Source organism: Myxine glutinosa, chromosome 8 (assembly GCF_964187855.1).
Source record: "Myxine glutinosa chromosome 8, kmMyxGlut1.1, whole genome shotgun sequence".
NCBI classification, from domain to species: Eukaryota; Metazoa; Chordata; class Myxini; order Myxiniformes; family Myxinidae; genus Myxine; species Myxine glutinosa.
The window spans coordinates 112,071,963-112,093,674 of NC_136268.1; the positions used below are offsets into that span (position 1 = coordinate 112,071,963).

General features: G+C 42.0%; 1 protein-coding gene across 1 annotated transcript in view; it reads left to right on the forward strand.

Annotated features, from left to right (window-relative positions):
- The window catches only part of SPOCK3 (SPARC (osteonectin), cwcv and kazal like domains proteoglycan 3), a 573,699-nt gene that overhangs the window by 434,433 nt on the left and 117,554 nt on the right, over positions 1-21,712 (forward strand). Inside the window, exon 8 of the mRNA XM_068125117.2 lies at positions 3,288-3,407. Coding sequence (XP_067981218.2) covers positions 3,288-3,407 — 120 coding nt within the window. The remainder of the gene's footprint in view (positions 1-3,287; positions 3,408-21,712) is intronic.

A 21,712-nucleotide genomic window follows, 5' to 3' on the forward strand; every position in this document is an offset into this window, starting at 1 on the left:
TGCGAGGACAGCTCCCTTACGTGTCTGAAGTAGCGGAAAGTGGAGGTAGCAACATCACTTGAAAAGATTTCTGGCTTTCCGACAAAAGCCATCCATGTGTCGAACATGTCCAAAACAGTTTGCCCTGCACCTTGCAGTCGGAGATTGAGCTCGTTGAGGTATCCCGTAATATCCGTGAGAAACATAAGTTTCACAACCCACTTCTCGTCCTCGAGTTCTGGGTAGTTTTGGCCCTTTTCAGCCAGGAAGGCCTTGATGGCATCAAAGCAGCTGACAAACCGCTCCAAAACTTTTCCGCAGCTTAGCCACCTAACCGCTGAGTGGAGAGGGATATCTTTGTATGTGCAGTCCATTTCCTCGAGCAGGGACTGGAACTGTCGGTGTGTCAGAGCAGATCGCTTAATTATGAAGTTAATAACCTTTACTACCGTAGCCATAACCTCATTAAGATCTGAATTTGACATCTTAAGATCTGAATTTGACATCTTTGCACAGAGGTTTTCTTGGTGTATTATGCAGTGGAGTTTCATGTTGGGGTGACCGACTTTTTCCTCAATTAATCTGACAGCTCCCCTCTGTTTCCCCACCATGGCGGGGGCGCCATCTGCTGTCACTGCAAAAATCTTCCTGATGTCAATCCCTAGCTCCTCAAAATGTTCTATAAACACCTTGGCTATGTCCTCACAATGGTGGCACGCGTGCCTAAGGTTGCCGATCCCTGGTCTAGAATGTCATTGTATGCTGTAGCGTTAGGATTTCCCTTCACTAGAACTAAGGGGCCTAGCCCGAACCATGAAAAACAGCCCCAGACCATTATTCCTCCTCCACCAAACTTTACAGTTGGCACTATGCATTTGGACAGGTATCGTTCTCCTGGCATCTGCCAAACTCAGATTCGTCCGTCGGACTGCCAGAGCGTGATTCATCACTCCAGAGAACGCTTTCCACTGCTCCAGAGTCGAATGGCGGCGAGATTTACACCACTCGAGCTGACGCCTGTCATTGCGCATGGTGAACTTAGGCTTATGTGCGGCTGCTCGGCCATGGAAACCCATTTCATGAAGCTCCCAGCAAACAGTTGTTGTGCTGACGTTGCTTCCAGAGGCAGTTTGGAACTCGGTAGCGAGTGTTGCAACCAAGGACAGACTATTTTTATGCACTGCGCGCTTCAGAACTCGGCAGTCCCGTTGTGTGAGCTTGTGTGGCCTACCACTTCGCGGCTGAGCTGTTGTTGCTCCTAGACGTTTCCACTTCACAATAACAGCACTTACCGTTGACCGGGGCAGCTCTAGCAGGGCAGAAATTTGACAAACTGACTTGTTGGAAAGGTGGAATCCTATGACGGTGCCATGTTGAAAGTCACTGAGCTCTTCAGTACGGCCCATTCTACTGCCAATGTTTGTCTATGGAGATTGCATGGCTGTGTGCTTGATTATATATACCTGTCAGCGATGTGTGTGGCTGAAACAGCCGAATCGACTAATTAGAAGGGGTGTCCGCATACTTTTGGTCATGTGGTGTCGCATGATATCTCAAAAGGTTATAGATTGATTCCGAAAAAACTTGGTGGACGGGTTGGGTGTGCACTCTACTGAGTGTCGTTCTAGTTTGCATCCTGTTTTTGTCCCCCGTCGCACCGCGGAGCGAAAGGGGGACTATGGTTTTCCCCTCTGTCCGTGTGTGCGTCCGTGCGTGCATGTGTGCGTGCGTGCGTTGAACCTTGTGAGCGGAATATCTTGAAAAATAAATGAACTACTAACTTCTAATCTGGTGTGTGGGTGTATCTAGGCATAATGAAGAACGCTATTGAAAATTGGGTCGCCACGTCAAAATCCAAGATGGCCGCCGCCATATATGTCTGAACCTTGTGAGCGAAATATCTTGAAAAATAAACAAACTACTAAATTCTAATCTGATGTGTGGGTGTATCTAGGCATAAGGAAGAACGCTATTGAAAATTGGGACGCCATGGCAAAATCCAAGATGGCCGCCACCATATATGTCTGAACCTTGTGAGCGGAATATCTTGAAAAATAAACCAACTACTCACTTCTAATCTGGTGCGCGACTGTATCTAGGCATAACGAAGAACGCTATTGAAAATTGGGTCGCCACGTCAAAATCCAAGATGGCCGCCACCATATATGTCTGTTTGTGAGCGGAATATCTTGAAAAATAAACCAACTACTCACTTCTAATCCGGTGCGCGACTGTATCTAGGCATAAGGAAGAACGCTATTGAAAATTGGGTCGCCACATCAAAATCCAAGATGGCCACCACCATATATGTGTGAACCTTGTGAGCGGAATATCTTGAAAAATAAACGAACTACTAACTTCTAATCTGGTGTGTGGGTGTGTCTCCAACCCACTCGCAAATATTATCGACTCTTCCATGTTTCCTGCGTCTTCCACTTTGTCAACTCACATCACTTCACCGACGGGGGACCCAGGCGAAGCGCGTGTTGGCTGTTACGTCCTGATCCGTTCACTGTACTCATTCTTCCACGAGCTCGATTATGTATACCAAAAAATATAATAAAGCTGGTGGAGACCTACCCAAAAAGACTCATAGCAGTCATTGCTGCAAAAGGCGCTTCCACGGAGTACTGATTTCAGGGGCTAAATACTTTTGCAACCAGTGAATCTTGATTTGTGCATGTTTTTTGCAGGTATTCCTGACATGTAACCCCCTTCAACTATAAGTCTTTAGTTTGATTTCTTCAGTTATGAATAAAAATGTTCATTTTGAAAAATTGCTTCTACCTAATTCGTTATTCATCGAAATGTCGTATTATTGGTTGGGGTGAATACTTTTGCAGGCCACTGTTTGTAATTCTTCTGAATGTCTACATCTGTGGAGGAATTCTGGGAAGGGTTTGAAATGTCAAATGGCTTACCTAGTGTAGCTTTTCATGGTTGTTTTATGCAGCTTTCTTCTGCTACAATATCATGGCAGGAGTCGATTAATTTGTATGATTCTTGCCTCCTGGGGTAATTGTTTATTGCCTTCATTCACAGGATTTACAGGTAAAACATGTTATTTGGTCTTTGTATATATTACACACCGTGGGTATGTACATGCCTCACTGGTCTCTCCTCTCCCCCCTATAAATTAATCGATTGACTTAATGTGCATGGTGTTGATTGAGTATACGGTACAGCCATGATGGGCCAAATGGCTTCCTTCTGTGTCAAATTACTTTGTGTATATCTGATTATGGTTCATTATCTATGTTCTTCAGCTGGACATATTTTGGTCATTCAACATACTTTTGTTCTTTCAGATGAATGTGGCCAATGGGAACTCAATGACATGGCATCTCGCCTCAAAGATTGGTTCCGGGTTCTTCACCAACGCAGCCCTGAATCTATCAATCCATCAAGTACGCCGACGAACCCCACAGGTGCTTCTTCCATTTGCCGTCCTCCTTTTTCATTTTCCTTGCTATTTCATCCTCTTTACCCTTACCAGGCTGCAGCTGAAATTCATGTCAAAAATATACTTGACAGACTGTTCCCATACCCATTTATATATAGCCTTGGGTCATGCTTTGTAAGGCTTCATAAAACTTGGTGGAGCAGTTTGACAGAATCACCTGGTGCAGCCCATTCCCCTCCCACTGACCTTACGGGTAATCTGTTATAGAAGTGAAATTTGTAAATTGCTGAGTTGGTGGTGAATCAGCCAGCAGCTCAATGTAATTGATAGTGGTGCAATGATGATATGTATCACACTCTTCACAGGGTTTTTCTTTATCATAATCCTTCGAGTGCTGCCAAAGCAGTTTCTTGGCACAGTTTATTTCTGAATACCTCACTGTCAGTCAGTGCATGAATTTAGAATTATTCATGGTGCTGGTGATAGCTCACCTTCTCTTCACAGAGGACACTGTGGGATTTTGATCTCCATCAACTAAAGCTAAAATATATCTTCTAGCAGATATGGGACACAAAGTTTAACGTCCATCTGATGCATGGCACACACAATGCTGCATTGCACTGCATATGATACACCAGGATGAGAATTTATAGCTGGGTCAAGATTCAAACCTACTATAGACAGCTGAGAGGTGACTGTGCATACTCCAAGCAATCCTGCACCAGCCCTGCCCGATGCAGGATACAGACATCTGGCTGCCTCAAAATGCCCTGAGATGAAAATCGAAGAGAAAACGTTGTCATGGAATAATGGTGATTAAGAGTTGGTAAATGATGCAAAGATGTGTTTCTGCTCATGGAAATGTCGACCTTCCTCAAACCTATTTTGAAAAAGTGTAGCGCAAAGTGTGTGCCCTGTTAGTTTGAGCCACCTGGGTTAAAAGCACAAATCGACACTCCATTGCTTCGACTCCTTGTCGTCCATTTCCACTTTTTGCAGTTTAGTGACTCCTCGCATTGCTGTTATATAGTCGGAACCTATTCATTATTGGTTATATAGTCGGAACCTATTCATTATTATTGGTTATATAGTCGGAACCTATTCATTATTGGTTATATAGTCGGAACCTATTCATTATTGGTTATATAGTCGGAACCTATTCATTATTGGTTATATAGTCGGAACCTATTCATTATTGGTTATATAGTCGGAACCTATTCATTATTGGTTATATAGTCGGAACCTATGTATTATTGGTTATATAGTCGGAACCTATTCATTATTGGTTATATAGTCGGAACCTATTCATTATTGGTTATATAGTCGGAACCTATGTATTATTGGTTATATAGTCGGAACCTATTCATTATTGGTTATATAGTCGGAACCTATTCATTATTGGTTATATAGTCGGAACCTATTCATTATTGGTTATATAGTCGGAACCTATTCATTATTGGTTATATAGTCGGAACCTATTCATTATTGGTTATATAGTCGGAACCTATGTATTATTGGTTATATAGTCGGAACCTATTCATTATTGGTTATATAGTCGGAACCTATTCATTATTGGTTATATAGTCGGAACCTATTCATTATTGGTTATATAGTCGGAACCTATTCATTATTGGTTATATAGTCGGAACCTATTCATTATTGGTTATATAGTCGGAACCTATTCATTATTGGTTATATAGTCGGAACCTATTCATTATTGGTTATATAGTCGGAACCTATTCATTATTGGTTATATAGTCGGAACCTATTCATTATTGGTTATATAGTCGGAACCTATTCATTATTGGTTATATAGTCGGAACCTATTCATTATTGGTTATATAGTCGGAACCTATTCATTATTGGTTATATAGTCGGAACCTATTCATTATTGGTTATATAGTCGGAACCTATTCATTATTGGTTATATAGTCGGAACCTATTCATTATTGGTTATATAGTCGGAACCTATTCATTATTGGTTATATAGTCGGAACCTATTCATTATTGGTTATATAGTCGGAACCTATTCATTATTGGTTATATAGTCGGAACCTATTCATTATTGGTTATATAGTCGGAACCTATTCATTATTGGTTATATAGTCGGAACCTATTCATTATTGGTTATATAGTCGGAACCTATGTATTATTGGTTATATAGTCGGAACCTATTCATTATTGGTTATATAGTCGGAACCTATTCATTATTGGTTATATAGTCGGAACCTATTCATTATTGGTTATATAGTCGGAACCTATTCATTATTGGTTATATAGTCGGAACCTATTCATTATTGGTTATATAGTCGGAACCTATTCATTATTGGTTATATAGTCGGAACCTATTCATTATTGGTTATATAGTCGGAACCTATTCATTATTGGTTATATAGTCGGAACCTATTCATTATTGGTTATATAGTCGGAACCTATTCATTATTGGTTATATAGTCGGAACCTATTCATTATTGGTTATATAGTCGGAACCTATTCATTATTGGTTATATAGTCGGAACCTATTCATTATTGGTTATATAGTCGGAACCTATTCATTATTGGTTATATAGTCGGAACCTATTCGGAACCTATTCATTATTGGTTATATAGTCGGAACCTATTCATTATTGGTTATATAGTCGGAACCTATTCATTATTGGTTATATAGTCGGAACCTATTCATTATTGGTTATATCGTCGGAACCTATTCATTATTGGTTATATAGTCGGAACCTATTCATTATTGGTTATATAGTCGGAACCTATTCATTATTGGTTATATAGTCGGAACCTATTCATTATTGGTTATATAGTCGGAACCTATTCATTATTGGTTATATAGTCGGAACCTATTCGGAACCTATTCATTATTGGTTATATAGTCGGAACCTATTCATTATTGGTTATATAGTCGGAACCTATTCATTATTGGTTATATAGTCGGAACCTATTCATTATTGGTTATATAGTCGGAACCTATTCATTATTGGTTATATAGTCGGAACCTATTCATTATTGGTTATATAGTCGGAACCTATTCATTATTGGTTATATAGTCGGAACCTATTCATTATTGGTTATATAGTCGGAACCTATTCATTATTGGTTATATAGTCGGAACCTATTCATTATTGGTTATATAGTCGGAACCTATTCATTATTGGTTATATAGTCGGAACCTATTCATTATTGGTTATATAGTCGGAACCTATTCATTATTGGTTATATAGTCGGAACCTATTCATTATTGGTTATATAGTCGGAACCTATTCGGAACCTATTCATTATTGGTTATATAGTCGGAACCTATTCATTATTGGTTATATAGTCGGAACCTATTCATTATTGGTTATATAGTCGGAACCTATTCATTATTGGTTATATAGTCGGAACCTATTCATTATTGGTTATATAGTCGGAACCTATTCATTATTGGTTATATAGTCGGAACCTATTCATTATTGGTTATATAGTCGGAACCTATTCATTATTGGTTATATAGTCGGAACCTATTCATTATTGGTTATATAGTCGGAACCTATTCATTATTGGTTATATAGTCGGAACCTATTCATTATTGGTTATATAGTCGGAACCTATTCATTATTGGTTATATAGTCGGAACCTATTCATTATTGGTTCCAAGCAGCCTCCATGACTTCATTATATCTAACTATACTTTATGGAATATATATTTAAATGGGGGGAATTTATACACTATGTAGATTAAAATGGTGAAATATTTCATCCCTCTCTTTCCTCTGCATATGTACGATGGCAAAATAATGGTCATTGACCAACCTTTGATTTTTGAACATTTAATTTAAAGATGAAAAATATACTTTTCCATTCCACTTCGAAAGACATCAATGTCTTTAAGAAATGGACAAGTGATTATCTTCGTAAGTTCTGCTCTTGTGAAGACTAATGTAAGAATAACACTGGCAGAGCCAAAGCTGAGTGTCTAAATGACATTTTCACATGAAAAGCCTGTGTTTGAAATCCTCTAACAATTCATTCCCATTTATATTTCACCTGTCAGTTACTTCGACTTGGAAGGTCTCTCCTTTTTGAGTTTAAAACTCTCTCTCTTTCTCTCTTTCTCTCTCTCTCTCTCTCTCCTCTCTCCTCTCTCTCTCCTCTCTCCTCTCTCCTCTCTCCTCTCTCCTCTCTCCCCTCTCCCCTCTCCTCTCTCCTCTCTCCTCTCTCCCCTCTCCTCTCTCCCCTCTCCCCTCTCCCCTCTCCTCTCTCCCCTCTCCTCTCTCCTCTCTCCTCTCTCCCCTCTCCTCTCTCCTCTCTCCCCTCTCCTCTCTCCTCTCTCCTCTCTCCTCTCTCCCCTCTCCCCTCTCCCCTCTCCTCTCTCCTCTCTCCCCTCTCCTCTCTCCCCTCTCCCCTCTCCTCTCTCCCCTCTCCTCTCTCCCCTCTCCTCTCTCCTCTCTCCTCTCTCCTCTCTCCCCTCTCCCCTCTCTCCCCTCTCTCCTCTCTCCTTCTCCCCTCTCTCCTCTCTCCCCTCTCTCCTCTCTTCTCTCCTCTCTCCTCTCTCCTCTCTCCCCTCTCCTCTGTCCTCTCTCCCCTCTCCCCTCTCCCCTCTCCTCTCTCCCCTCTCCTCTCTCCCCTCTCCTCTCTCCTCTCTCCCCTCTCTCCTCTCTCCTCTCTCCTCTCTCCTCTCTCCCCTCTCCCCTCTCCCCTCTCTCCTCTCTCCTCTGTCCTCTCTCCTCTCTCCTCTCTCCTCTCTCCTCTCTCCTCTCTCCTCTCTTCTCTGTCTCTCATCTGGATTGAAGAGAGGGAGAGAAAGACAGAGCCGCTTGCTAAAGGAACATGTCCTGAAATATCAGGGGTTTGTTCTGTTAGCAACTGTTGTGTGTACAGTTCTTTTTTATGACGTATACAAAAACTAGAAGGGCACTTGGTAGAGTGCCTAACTTCCGCCAGGCTGATTAGTTTACATTTTGTATCCCACCAATAGGCAGGTTCTGGATGCAGGCCTAAACTAACATCTAAGCAGCTTGTTCGTGTCACCTAACCAACTCATCCACCAAGTGTTGTCATAACTCATACACTGCTTTTTGAGATATCATTATATATATCGTTTTTGGTCCAATCTCTCAATTGATGAGTGAAAAATCACTTTAAAAATTACAAAAACCCTCGGAATCGGATTCGGATCTTCACCAAAATCGAATCAATTTGTCCTTGTCACACACCCAACCTGTCCACCAAGTTTTGTCCGAATCCGTCCACAACTTTTTGATATATCCTGCACATAGACAAACAGACAAGGTGAAAACATAACCTCCTTCCACCTTAGGTGGGCGGATATAACAATGAAACGGTGAAAGCTGAGGGCATCGTTGTGCCCTAGACTTGTAAGGAAAGACCTAAATATTAATCTCTACAAAGCATATTTGCTGTTGGCGGCATTCGACTTTGACAGATTATGGAAATATTCATTCACAGTTTGGATATTTTATAAACTTTTATTAAAGGTGATTGCAAAATAAGTTTTTATGCGAAACATGTCTACAGTGTACAGTGCAGACATTTAATGAGTTGAATTGTAACTCTGTCTGGAAAGGCATAAACTTTCAATTATTCAGTGAATGCACATCTGCCTGTAATTCGATTGTGTACCCAGACCAATAGTTGCACCATTATTTTAACTCTGGAAGTACCGGGTGCTTTTGAGCCACCAAACTGATAACGCAGCCGCCCGATTTGTGCCACAGCCATAATAGAATCTGGAATTTGGCCAGAATAGCAATACAAAGGCCTACTATATATTTGAAAGGCACCGTGGGGGTCTTTGAAATGGCTTCGTACAGAACTTAGAAATCGCTGAAAGCATACATTTTTACCGTTTCACAAAACGTCTGGAAATGGCAGGAAATATATAAAATCGAACCATTCATAATAAAGTTTTTAATTTTTCAAATCTATAAGTGCCTCCGTTATCTGCTTGGTTCGGCTAACCCCCGCTCTAGCAGGGAAAATGGCCTTAAAATGCCTGTTGTGTGTTGTGTATTATTTTCTTGGTCGGTGTGACTTTGATATTCTCAATTGTTGGCAGCAAGAAAATTCACCCGATTCAGAGGGGCTTCCGGCACGAATTACTCTGCTCTGCGCAGAGAATGCAGAAAATTGTATTCATTGTATGTATACAACTTGGTGCAAACCATGGACGATTTGGTGCGTGGGATGCAGTTATTTGTCCTTTCTGGACTATTGCATATCCCGATAAAAGACATTTTACCTTGAGCAGATCAGCTGACATTGAGAATTCTAAGATTAAATATGATAATAGATGCTCACTAAACCATAATACAAAGTGTGGTTAACCCAAGATTTAAAAAACATCCACACAATGCGTATTGTTGATTTCGCCGATTGATCTGATTTTGACGGACCAAACAACAGATAGTCCCCATTTTGGAGCAAAGTAAACCATCATCAGGTATGGAATTAATTTGTAATTTGTAATTATGTTTTTCATTTTCATAGTAAATTGCATCAGGGCTGTAAGTTTTCATATACAAATTTATACAGAATGGTAAGTACAGGTACATGGCTTACCTGAATGACCAGCAAAGCTTCGCTGAATGGAAAAGTAAGCAACCATGACCTCACAGGAAGAAAAACTAAATTTGGATCACCTGGAGAATCTTACTATAATTCACCAAATGTCCGTCTGTCTGTCTGTCTGTCTGTCTGTCTGTTCGAAGGTACCGTAAAAACTGCTGAACCAATCGCAAAGATATTTTGGGTGGATAATCCTGGGATCTCCAGGAGTAAAATAGGCTACTTAGTTTCCCAATTTCAGCTTTGGTCTCCAGCATTCTCAGGTTTGGACTCTCGCATAACATTCGCGTTCGCATAACGTTCATTGTTCTCATTGTGACGATGTTGCTTTCCCGGGTGCCGCGCGATCGGTGCAGCCGTTTGTGCGGCACCCGGGAAAGCAACATGTCTCCATCGATCGCCAACAGATCGCTGTCTCCATCGATCTTGCCAAGGCCGTAACAGCTATCGGCTCAAAATCCTTTTAACTGTTGATTTGGTACAGTTACAAATATCGGGAATTTGGTACACGTATCGGGAGTACATACGACATAGTGATTGTGAACACGATTATCGATCACGATTCACGATCACGATCATCACGATCATAGTGTATCGATCACGAATTGAAACACGATGGAATAATATTTACCGATATGAACAGTGATGTGGCTTTTATTGAAATTCTAAAGATACTGTTTAGATTTTGATGATTTGCGTGTGATATGATTCAACGGATGTTTCTATGAATCGTTTAAAATAAAAATAAAACCTTCAATTTCTGATATTTTGCCTTTTCATTTGGGCCTCCCAATTGGAGCCCCGCCCGTAGGACGGGTACCGTTGCTAGTAACTTCAATCGAAGAAAAGAAGGCTGTATTAAGAAAATATTAAAGCATTTTGGAGACATGCTGAATGGAGAAGGTGGATCAGACTCGGCAACGGTTGCTAGAGTGAGATGTGCATGGAAGAAGTTTCTGGAACTGAGTGGCGTGCTGATGAGGAGGGGAGTGTCGTTGAAGCTGAAGGGAAAGGTGTATGCTGCATGTGTGAGAAGTGTTATGATTTATGGGAGCGAGACATGGGTAATGAACGTAGAGCAGCAACGAAGGCTGGAAAGGGTGGAAATGCGAATGGTTCGATGGATGTGCGGAGTATCGTTGAGAGAGAGGAGAGGAAGACAAATGATGAATTGCGAAAGATGATGGGAATAGAGCCTGTGATTGTTGCTGTGAAGAGGAACAGGTTGAGATGGTTTGGTCATGTGTTGAGGAAGGATGAAAGTGACTGGTTGAGAAGAGTGATGGAAATGAATGTAGAAGGAAGTAGAGGATGGGGAAGACCGAGAAAGACTTGGCTAAAGATGGTGGAAGAAGAAATGCGGGCAAGGGGGTTAACAAGGAGAGATGCAGAAAATAGAGCAAGATGGAGAAGATTGTCATGGGGACCGCAAGGCTAACCCCGCTCTAGCAGGGAAAATGGCCTTAAAATGCATGTTGTTGTTCTTGTATTGAACCAAGAAGATATTGTCGCATGTATGGCCGCCACCCAAAACGACAAGCGATTTTACTGCAGAAGTCCGTAATTATTATAATCAGGCAATATCTGTGGACAGCCAGTTCAAAGGTAAATTTGGACGACGCATCCCCCGCAGTTTGATTTACCTCTATTCTTGTGCATGTTTAGACACATGCGATTAGCCAAAGGGATTACTCAAATTAATTAATTTCCCGAATTAACCGAATTGGCAATATGCAAAAATGGCTTCAACCAGACATGTATGCGTTACGTAGGGATAAATAAATAATTTAATTGAGATGCAAGACACACGGCATGAAATCTCGGATAAGACTATTATTAAACAAGCAATACACTCAATACAAGGAAATTGAACCCCTGCTGAGGACCCACACACACATAGTCATGTGCACTGAACTGCATGGGATAACAACGGTCTTGGTAGGTCGTCCCAGAATGACTGTTGGTATGGTGAAGTTTAAGCTATAAATCGTTTAGGGCCTTAACGTGCCTCTCTCAAGGGGTGGCTAAATTCAGTCAGAGAGCGAGTCACAGAGTACCCACCTTTATGGAGTCCTGGTTTCTTCCCCTCCCTCAAGACATTTTGGCAGTACCCGGTGGGTGCCGAACAATGGTGCACCGTCTTGCTCGGTGCCATTCAGAAGGGGCCATGCTGGATGGATGAATGTCAGAGAGCTGGATCCTCTTCCCATGCCCCCCTTCCCCATGGTGTGGGAGGGGGGAAAGCACCACTGCGTATGCCATGAGTCACAGGCCAGTCACGTTGATGAAGGGGTTTCCTGGATTGCTCCCTTTTGCCCGGCTCCTACCCGATCAGACTTTGGGGTACAGGAAGAGACAAACTTACCGTCTCTATGCTAATGTGACATGGCCCATCCACCCAGTTGGGCCACACCAGCCAACCTTACCCTAACACATGTTCTTAATGCAGTGATCCAAAAGTCCTATTATTATGCAAATACACATGTGGTTCTAAGGCCGTAAACTTACTACAGACCCCCACCTGTCCTCCCCCACCTTCCCTCCCCACCCACCCCACTTCTCCCCTGCCACCCACCATAAGCATAATAATATCAAGGCTGCAGGAACGTAACATAATGTAACAATATATTAAAGCACTGACTGGGTCGAGACTTGGGAATACCTGACATTCACAAAGTGCAAAACACTAATCTAGAGCACAAGACAGGAAGTGTGAGGAACTGATCAAAAAATTGTCAGACATAACTGCCTATGCAGAGAACTATAATTACCCTCGCCTGAGGAGAGGGTATTCCATTTGAGTCTGTCTGTTTGTTTGTCCGCACAGAATAAATATGATTTTCTCTCGCACCGTTGGTCCGATTGACAGGAAATTTTCACCATAGGTGCAACTCCACCTGTAGAATTTTTAATGATAAGTATGGTGTCATAGGTCACGTGGTTCGGCCGCCATCTTGGAAAAACCGAAAAACTTTGCATCTCTATATCTCCAAAAGCGCTGAATAGAAAAAATTGCGACATGGCTCATTGTAAAGAACTCTCCATGGGGAATAAAATGTTAATGATGATGTCATAGGTGCCTCCATTATGACGTCATAATTCGTCAAGTGCAAAACTTCATCCGATCAAGATGAAATTTCTTGAGCGGCATGTAGGCATAAATTGGTGGAGAAAAAAAATAAATGATGACGTCATAGGTCACGTGGTTCGGCCGCCATCTTGGAAAACCCGAAAACTTTGCACCTCTATATCTCCAAAAGCGATGCATAGAAAAAATTGAGACATGGCTCATTGTAAAGAACTCTCCATGGGGAATAAAATATGTTAATGATGATGTCATAGGTGCTTCCATTATGACGTCATAATTCGACAAGTACAAAACTTCATCCGATCAAGATGAAATTTATTGAGCATAATCTAGGGATAAATTGGTGGAGAAAAAAAAAATAATGATGATGTCATCAGTCACGTGGTTCGGCCGCCATATTTGTTTTTAACGCAAAATAAGTTTTCGTGGAAGTCCTTGCAGTGTCCATATGTTTTATTCCTCTCCCACCTCCCCCCAAGCCCTCTCCCTCCCACATATCTCTCGATGTCCCTGCTTTCAAATGTTGTGTTTGTGTCCCTCCCCCTCTCTCCCCATCTTGTCTACCGCCCTCCTTATTTTGTGTTTTTGTGTCGTTTTGACTTTTTGTGTGATTAATGTTCGCTCTTTCACGAGCCTCGATCTTATATACAAACTAGAACGGGCACTCGGTAGAGCGCATACCTTCGCCGCAGCTACTGTTCTGTACTTGGTAAAAATACGATTTTGACCTTTTCGTGACCTTGACCTTGACCTTTGACCCGATTGCTCCCAAAATCTAATCAAATGTGTCCCGTATAATAACCAATCATCCCACCAAATTTCATGCAATTCGGTTGAATACTTTTTGAGTTATGCGAATAACATACACACACACACACAGACATACAAATAAATACACAGCGATCAAAACATAACCTACCGCTTTTGCGAAGGTAAAAAGAAAAAGCCTTAAAAAGCACTGAAAACATCCCGGCGAGGGTCTGCAATCTCTGATTGGTCTTTCTTGTTGTAACTTTAATTATTGTAATAAGGGCAGTCACAGTGACTTTTTTTACATCAACCAGAAATGTGTCAGGGTGCATACATGTAAACTAAAAACATAATTTACTGTTGGGCTTTGAAATGTTCTGCATATTTTGTGCTTTTCAATACGACAACGGGTAATTTCAAGTTTCTATTTTTTTAATCTTACGTTTGTTTGAATGCCAATAGAGGCTGGAGTGTTCCGTGGTAGGGTCTTGGACCCAGTCTTATTCTTCATTTTTTTTTAAAATATACTTGGGCTAAAGCCCGTAATAGAGCTGACACACACATATACACACACACACACACACACACACACACACACACACACACAGACATACTGACGAGGAAAACACTTAACACAGCCACTAATCTTGGGGGAAGTGCCGTCACTACCGTCACTTCCTGGGGTACTCTGGGTACCAGCAACGTCATAACAATGGCGCCTCTTTTCTCATCGTACTCAGGGGGGAATTTCCTCCTCCCCACGGATGCCAACTGATGGGGATTGTCCGTGCTCGATCCTTTTCAAGCAAGGCAGCAGCCCGTATGATTTTTAAAGACCTAAACCGGTCCAAACCGGATGGGTGTTTTTTAGGAGACACCATCTCCTTACTGGATGGCCGTTGGCTCCCCATGGGAGCTCATCCACCCTTTGCCAGGTGTTGGTTTTGGTCCGGGCAGGGTGTCACAGTCACCCTCCCCACGAGCAAAGCCGGTGAGGGGTGTTGGTTTACTCACCGACAACCCAACCATGCGACAGATAACACTGGGTTACATGTTACCAGTGGCAGTCCAACTATACTGACACACTTTGAAAACGCAAAACGGACTTTGGATGCAATAATATGACAAACAACCAGTGGAACTGAAAAGTGTTTACTATGGAAGGAAAACAGGTTAATCAGTCGACAAACCACAAAAGAATATTGTCCTGACAGCAATCCCATAAGATGTCACACGTCATCAAACAGTCCCATCCTCCACCTCAGTCAGTATCTGTTGTGTCCACCATTTGCACGTGCCCAAGTCTGATAGAGGCATCAGGGATGTTCCTCCACTCATTCTGTAATGCCTGACCCAACGCAGCAACGTTGTGTGGTGGCGGCTGACGTCGGCCTACACGTCGTCCAAACTCATCCCAAAGGTGCTCGATAGGGTTTAAGTCTGTGGACAAAGCTGGCCAATTGTTAGGGTTAGGGTTAGGGTTAGTTGTTAGGGTTAGTTGTTCTGGTTAGGGTTAGGGTTATACAAAGTTGCGTTTTCAAAGTGTGTCAGTATACATAAAAAATCTCACTGATGCTCTGGAAAACCCTTTTTGCAGATGACTACACACTGTAGCATACAGTAACCCCATCCAACTGTCAGCATCTGCATCACACTCTGCTGATCTGGAATTGATTAGATGCTGGTCTGATATGTCGTACATGTCTTTCAATCTTCCAAATCTTACAAATTCCCACCTGTGACAGGAATGATGAGCACCTGTGGAACCAACTTCCACATCCTCATCAATCTCATATTTTCTCCAGGTCGTCAAGACAACTGTTCACCACCATCTCAGATCATCCCCCATCCAAAGCCATGATCTTTTCTACCTGTGCTAAACCATCCTTTCCTCCCTCCCCCAATTCCCCATATTCTCCTTTTTCCCCTTCCTGAGAGTTTGCTTCTGTCTCCATCTTATCCACCCCCTGCATTCTCCCATACTCGTCATCATTAACCACATATGTTATTGTCCGTCTCTATCTATTTTGTACCTAGGCTCTGCCGTTGGCATTTCCCCCTTCACTTTCTGTTGTTCCTTTTCTTCTGCTACATCCTGATCCATTCTGTGTTCTAGCTCTTCCACGAGCCTTGATTCTGTGCACAAATAGAATCTCACTCTTTTGCTTCAGAAGGATTGTTAAATTAACCCAACAATCGTTTTCCATGACCAGCCACTGGACTTCAGTGTCTTGAACCTCCAGGCCTCACTATCAGCCATGACAAGTGCTAGGCTGACGAGCTAGCGTTCAAAGGTGTAGTTTGAAATCGAATGCTGTGGTCATCCTCTGTCCTTCAAAGTCAATCCTTCAATAAATTAATCAGAACACTCAAGTCCACAACGTCTTTCTTTGTCCTTAGCTAAATGGAGTACTGCTCTCCTCTCTCGGCTGGAGCCCCGACACATCTATCTCCCCTGGATTTTGTCTAACCCAAAGCTCCTGGATTTTGTCTCCTGGATTGCTGGAATTTTCCATGATCATGAAGCAGAAGCAAAATGACTTTTGCTCTCACATTGCAGATAGGTCAGTCACCTCTGAATATATTTTTTTGTTTTACTCTTTCTCCTCCAGTCGTGGAGATCTTCTCTCTCATCCCTGTGATCCTTCCCAGCTCCTCTAAGATGCATGTGTTACATATTTATGTGAATTACTCTTCCGGGCTTTGCTTATCAATGTGTAGTCGATTAAAGGTTGTTGTGATTAAAGGGTCAGGAGCCCTTCTGAGAAAAAGGAGACCGGAAACGGAAGAAGAAAAGACACGAGGTCCTGAAGGCGACGATTCTTCTTCTTCCTCGACAAGCTCGGACGCGAGCGGTATCGATTGAGCAACGTCAGAGAATCGGCGTTTCAAAGCCCGTCTGGCGAGAGGAGTTACCGGGACGTGTAACTACCCTTTGACATGTCAAGTCACTGTGGGTTCGTGCACGGAACCAAGCAGCTGGCACAGTTCGCCTCGCCGTCTACAAGGCCGCGTACGGGTCGCACCTAGGGCCGCGCGCACTGGGCAAGCCGCGTGTTGCTTTGCCTGCTTTACATTACCCGCTTTGCTTGGCCAGGAGGTGCGCGCTGCAGCCGTTGTTCCCGGTACGGGACGTGCCCGGTGAAAGCACGTCAGGAAGGGTCCGTTCAACCGCCCACGTGCGGAGATCGAACTACCGGAGTACGGAGACATTGTGAGAGACATTGACCACGGAGGGAGTTGGGAGTGGGGCTCACGTGAGGAATGTATAAGATGGCCATCTTAGAGTTATTAATATTATAGATGAGTTTACATCGTTGTACTATTGATTGCTGATTGCTGATTGTGGATGGTTGTTGATTGCTCGGGGAATATATCATTGATTATTCCGGATCCTTGGTGTGGGGTTTCTTATTGATTGGAATTAATATTGATTGCGTTACGAAAGCGCAGAAATAATAGATCTTTCTGGCGGAGTTCCTCTCACGGTCCGGGGGTCACCGAGACCAGGTAGTCACCGTGAGGACCACGTAACACATGCACTTTCCAGTAACGCCTGCTGGTTATCCAGGCTTTCCACAACCCTCCAGGGAATCAAGCCGGCAGTGAGTGCACCACCATCTCACATCATACCCTATCCGCGCCCCCCCCCCTCCCCTTTTTATTTTTTACCTCCATTAACCATATCAAACCCAACCCTCTTACTTCCATAATACTGTTTCCTTCCATAATACTGTTAGTACTGTTTCCTGCATGTTCATTCCCTTGCTTGTTGCATCCAATTATTGCCCTGCTGACCAACTGTCAGTCCTTCACATTGTCTACAATGATGCATTTGCCATGGTTGAGGATACAAGTGATTGAATATTCCAGGACCGTACATTTCGGAGGCAAGCTTTTTTTCCAGCTGAGCTGTCCTGCAGTCCCATAAAATCAATAATGAGTTATCTTGTATTTTCCTTGCTACCTGATCTTTTTCGCTTTTATTTTCAAGGCCCACAATGGCAAAGTACACCTGCTATGGACATTTTGTTTGAGCAATTGGTTGAAAGTTGAATGATGAGTTTCTTAGCATTAGTTTGACTGCTCAACCCTACAAATGCATTTGCGGTCCGTAATCATCTTTGTAACCAGATTCGATGGATCAAGGTGGCTCCATAGCATTTTATTGCTTTGACTGTACAATGCTTTGAAAAATATTTTTCCTGCTGGTGGTGAAATCGTGCATTCACACATTAAAATTGATTTTCAGCTATAGATTTTTGAACGAAATACAAGGAGACTTGAACATAGTTGGCCATTTGGCCCATCATGCATGTGCTTGATGCACACACACCACTAATTTAATCCATCAGTTTATTCATCGTCTGTGATATAACCCAATCTTTACTATTTATAAGAAGATTCTTACATATAGTAAAGAAATTTTTTTTCTCCATCAGATTGAAGCATCTCTATTCGATTCTCCCTTTGAAATTATAAAGTATCTCTATCACGGTAAAGCATCTCTATCAGATCCCTCTTATCAGATTATAAAGTATCTCTATCAGGGTAAGCATCTTTATCAGATCCCCCTATCAGATTAGATCACCTCTAATAGATCCCCCTATCAAATTATAACACCTCTATCAGATTAAAGCGTCTCCATCTTCTTACCAGACTTTGTGATGTTACGGTTAGAGTGTCTGCTCTGAGTCTGGGAGCTCGGCGGTTTGAACCAAACAAAAAACCTTTAAAACGACACGTGCTGCTTCTTTGCACGGCTCTTAGCATATAAAAGGGATAGAGCATGGACAAACAACTTGATGTTTGTAATCATAGTGCGAGCTTTGATGGGCCTAATGGCATCCTCCTGCATTGAAGTTCCTTGCAAGGGAACTCATGTCATATTATTATAAAGCTTTTGATATTATAGTGTTATTCTTTGTCCTTTGCTGTTGCTAAGTGTGCCAGAGTGCACATGTTATACAGAGTATGGAGTTATGAGCAAAAGCACATCTTCAGAAGACATTGATTGTCTTTCATGCATTGCAAAGACCGTTTTGTCTGAATACACTCGACTGTGTGCAACACTATTAAACTCATGCTCCTCCGAGGTCCTCCTAGCTCCTCATCCCCCTTATAGAAAACCCTAAAAGGCTCATTCTTAATTATATATTCGCAGGTGAATGTGTTGTAATTCCTTGGCCTAATTCATTTATGTTTACGGATACACCGTCACATTGTTAAAAAAATGCCAAGTATCTGTGAACTGAAATTTTCTATTGACTAGGAAACTCCAAGAAATAAGTATTTATAAAGGTTTCATTCCTTGTTCGCCCCCACGAGGAGAAATGCGAAATCTTCTCTTCGTCTTAGTAAATGGATTTTTTTCACTGAGACGAATCAAAATAAGGAAAGTGAATCTCGACCAAAAGTCATTATTTTATTGCCAGGAGCCTTTACAAAGCCAACTGGAGCGAAGTCCATGTCGTGCAATGGCAAATGCCCACGCTTCCCACCTAAAGCAAAGTTGAAGAATGGCAAAATAGTTCCATTAGGAACTAGAACGGCACTCAGTAGAGAGCAAACCTCCGCCTGGTTGGCCATATCACTCAATGGTGAAGAATCATTTAAAAATTATACTAGCTGGATCCCGATCCGGATCTTCACCAAAATTGAATCGATTAGTCCTTGCCACATACGCTACATCCCTGCCAGATTTCGTCCAAATCGGTACACAACTTTTTGAGATATCCTGCTATATGTTTTGTTTCATGCCTATTTTATTTAGTTCAATGGTGAAGAATCACTTAAAGAATTAAATAATTCTCATCTGCGAATCCATATTCAGATCTTCACCAAAATCGAATCGACTCGTCCTTGCCAGACACCCAACCTCTCCACCAAGTTTCGTCTGAATCAGTCCACAACTTTTTGAGATATCCTGCTATATGTTGGTTTTATCCCGATCACTCAATGTTGAAGAATCACTTAAAGAATTAAATAATTCTCATCTGCGAATCCATATTCAAATCTTCACCAAAATCTAATCGACTCGTCCTTGCCAGACACCCAACCTCTCCACCAAGTTTCGTCCAAATCCGTCCACAACTTTTTGAGATATCCTGCTATGTATCGTTTTTGGCCCTATCTCTCAATTGCGAAGAATTACTTTTAAAATTCTAGTAGCAGGATCTGAATTAGGATCTTCACCAAAATCTAATCATTTCGTCCTTGCCACATACGCTACATCCCTGCCAGATTTCGTCCGAATCCGTTCTCAACTTTTTGAGATCTTTTGTTCACAAACAGACAAACAAACAGAGAGACATTCAGACAGGGGTAAAAACATAACGTCCATCCACCTTTGGTGGTGGAGTTAATGACCCTTTTTAAAAGTTTGAGTCAAATATTTTTCCCGTTTTGATCTCTGTCACCCTCAGCCCCCATACTTTAGGATCACATGGGTCAAAACATCACAGTGGATTTGATCACAGGGAATTTGACCACCAGTTCATGCCTGTGTCATGAACCCGGGGTCAAATCCAAAAATCGTTACATATTTCATGCATCCCCCAATGTTGGTTGCATATGCAAAGTTTCTTTTAAAATGTGCCCGTAATTGCATGTTCTTGGTATTTGACTTTTTGGCCCCACCCCAGGGCCCAAAGTGGTGGGGCCAAAAATGATTGTTTCGTTAGTTTCACATCACCCTCTTGCCATGTGATGATTATAACTAACAAGTTTGGTAAATTTCTGCACAATCGTTTAGGAGGAGATATCGCGACGCACAAACAGACAGACAGACTGAGCCAATTACAAGCCCCCCCCCCCCCTTCCCCTATTTTATTCATGAAGCGTGGGGATAATAACTCTGTTCAAACACTTCTTAAAGTGTCATTCTCATTTTTTTCCAAATGCAGTCGAACCTCTTCAGATTTCACTCCTGTTTTTAAAGCCTTTGTACTTGCCTTTGCAAAGTGAAGTTCTGAAGCTTTTAAAAGGACGATATATACTCGTACGTTATTTCAGCAGGTGGTTGTCAGACGTATTATCGCATCAATGAAGATTTCCTTTTGAATATAATTAATCTTGCCCTTATTCCTTGCATATCAACTATGCTTGAATAAGATCTAAAGGATACCAACACCCCTGCATTGAGGAAACACCAACGCTTGAACCTTTGCCTTCCGCTGTGTGTGGTTCTTGATGCAGAATCTTTAACTTCGAGTCCTCGACTGAATCATTGGCTTTGCAAGGCCTTTGTCTGCAAAACAACAATTGCAGCCCGCGTTGAACACAAATATGTGAAAGCTGTAAATAATGGGAGACTTATTACTGCTGCTAATTAAACATTGGCAGATTTTCGAACCATTCACTTTTGGAAAGAAACAAAACAACAATAGATGTCAAAAAGTAGAGTGCGACGTCGGTGGTTTGTGGAAGCGTATTTGTAAGGGTAACCCTGGTTACCTTGTATTGATTTTTGTAATGTCGTGTGATTGTGGAGAGAGAAACACAACCTGTGCAAGTGTTTATTCCAAACAACTGGCTGTTTTATTGAGGTTTTCGCTAAAGTCTAAATAGCACTTTAAAAAGGTATACCATTATCGTATAGCATTAAAAATGAAGCACTCCTACTTCATCACACATTGTCACAAGTCGTCAAACGAATCAAAGGTTGAGCACTTTGAACGTTAAAAATGAGGCATCAATCAAATGGACTGAAGATAAATAATTTCTAGCAAAAGGAAATTCAGGACAGGCTTAGAACGTCACCATCATGATGACTGTTTCCTGCTGGACTTTTTACGACATCGTTGTCATGGTCTTCATACTGTGGTGTATAACAAACACAGATCATTATAATGATGTTCAAAAGAAACAGGACTGCGATTAGGAGAGCCTGCTGAAGCACAGACATGGCATAAGTC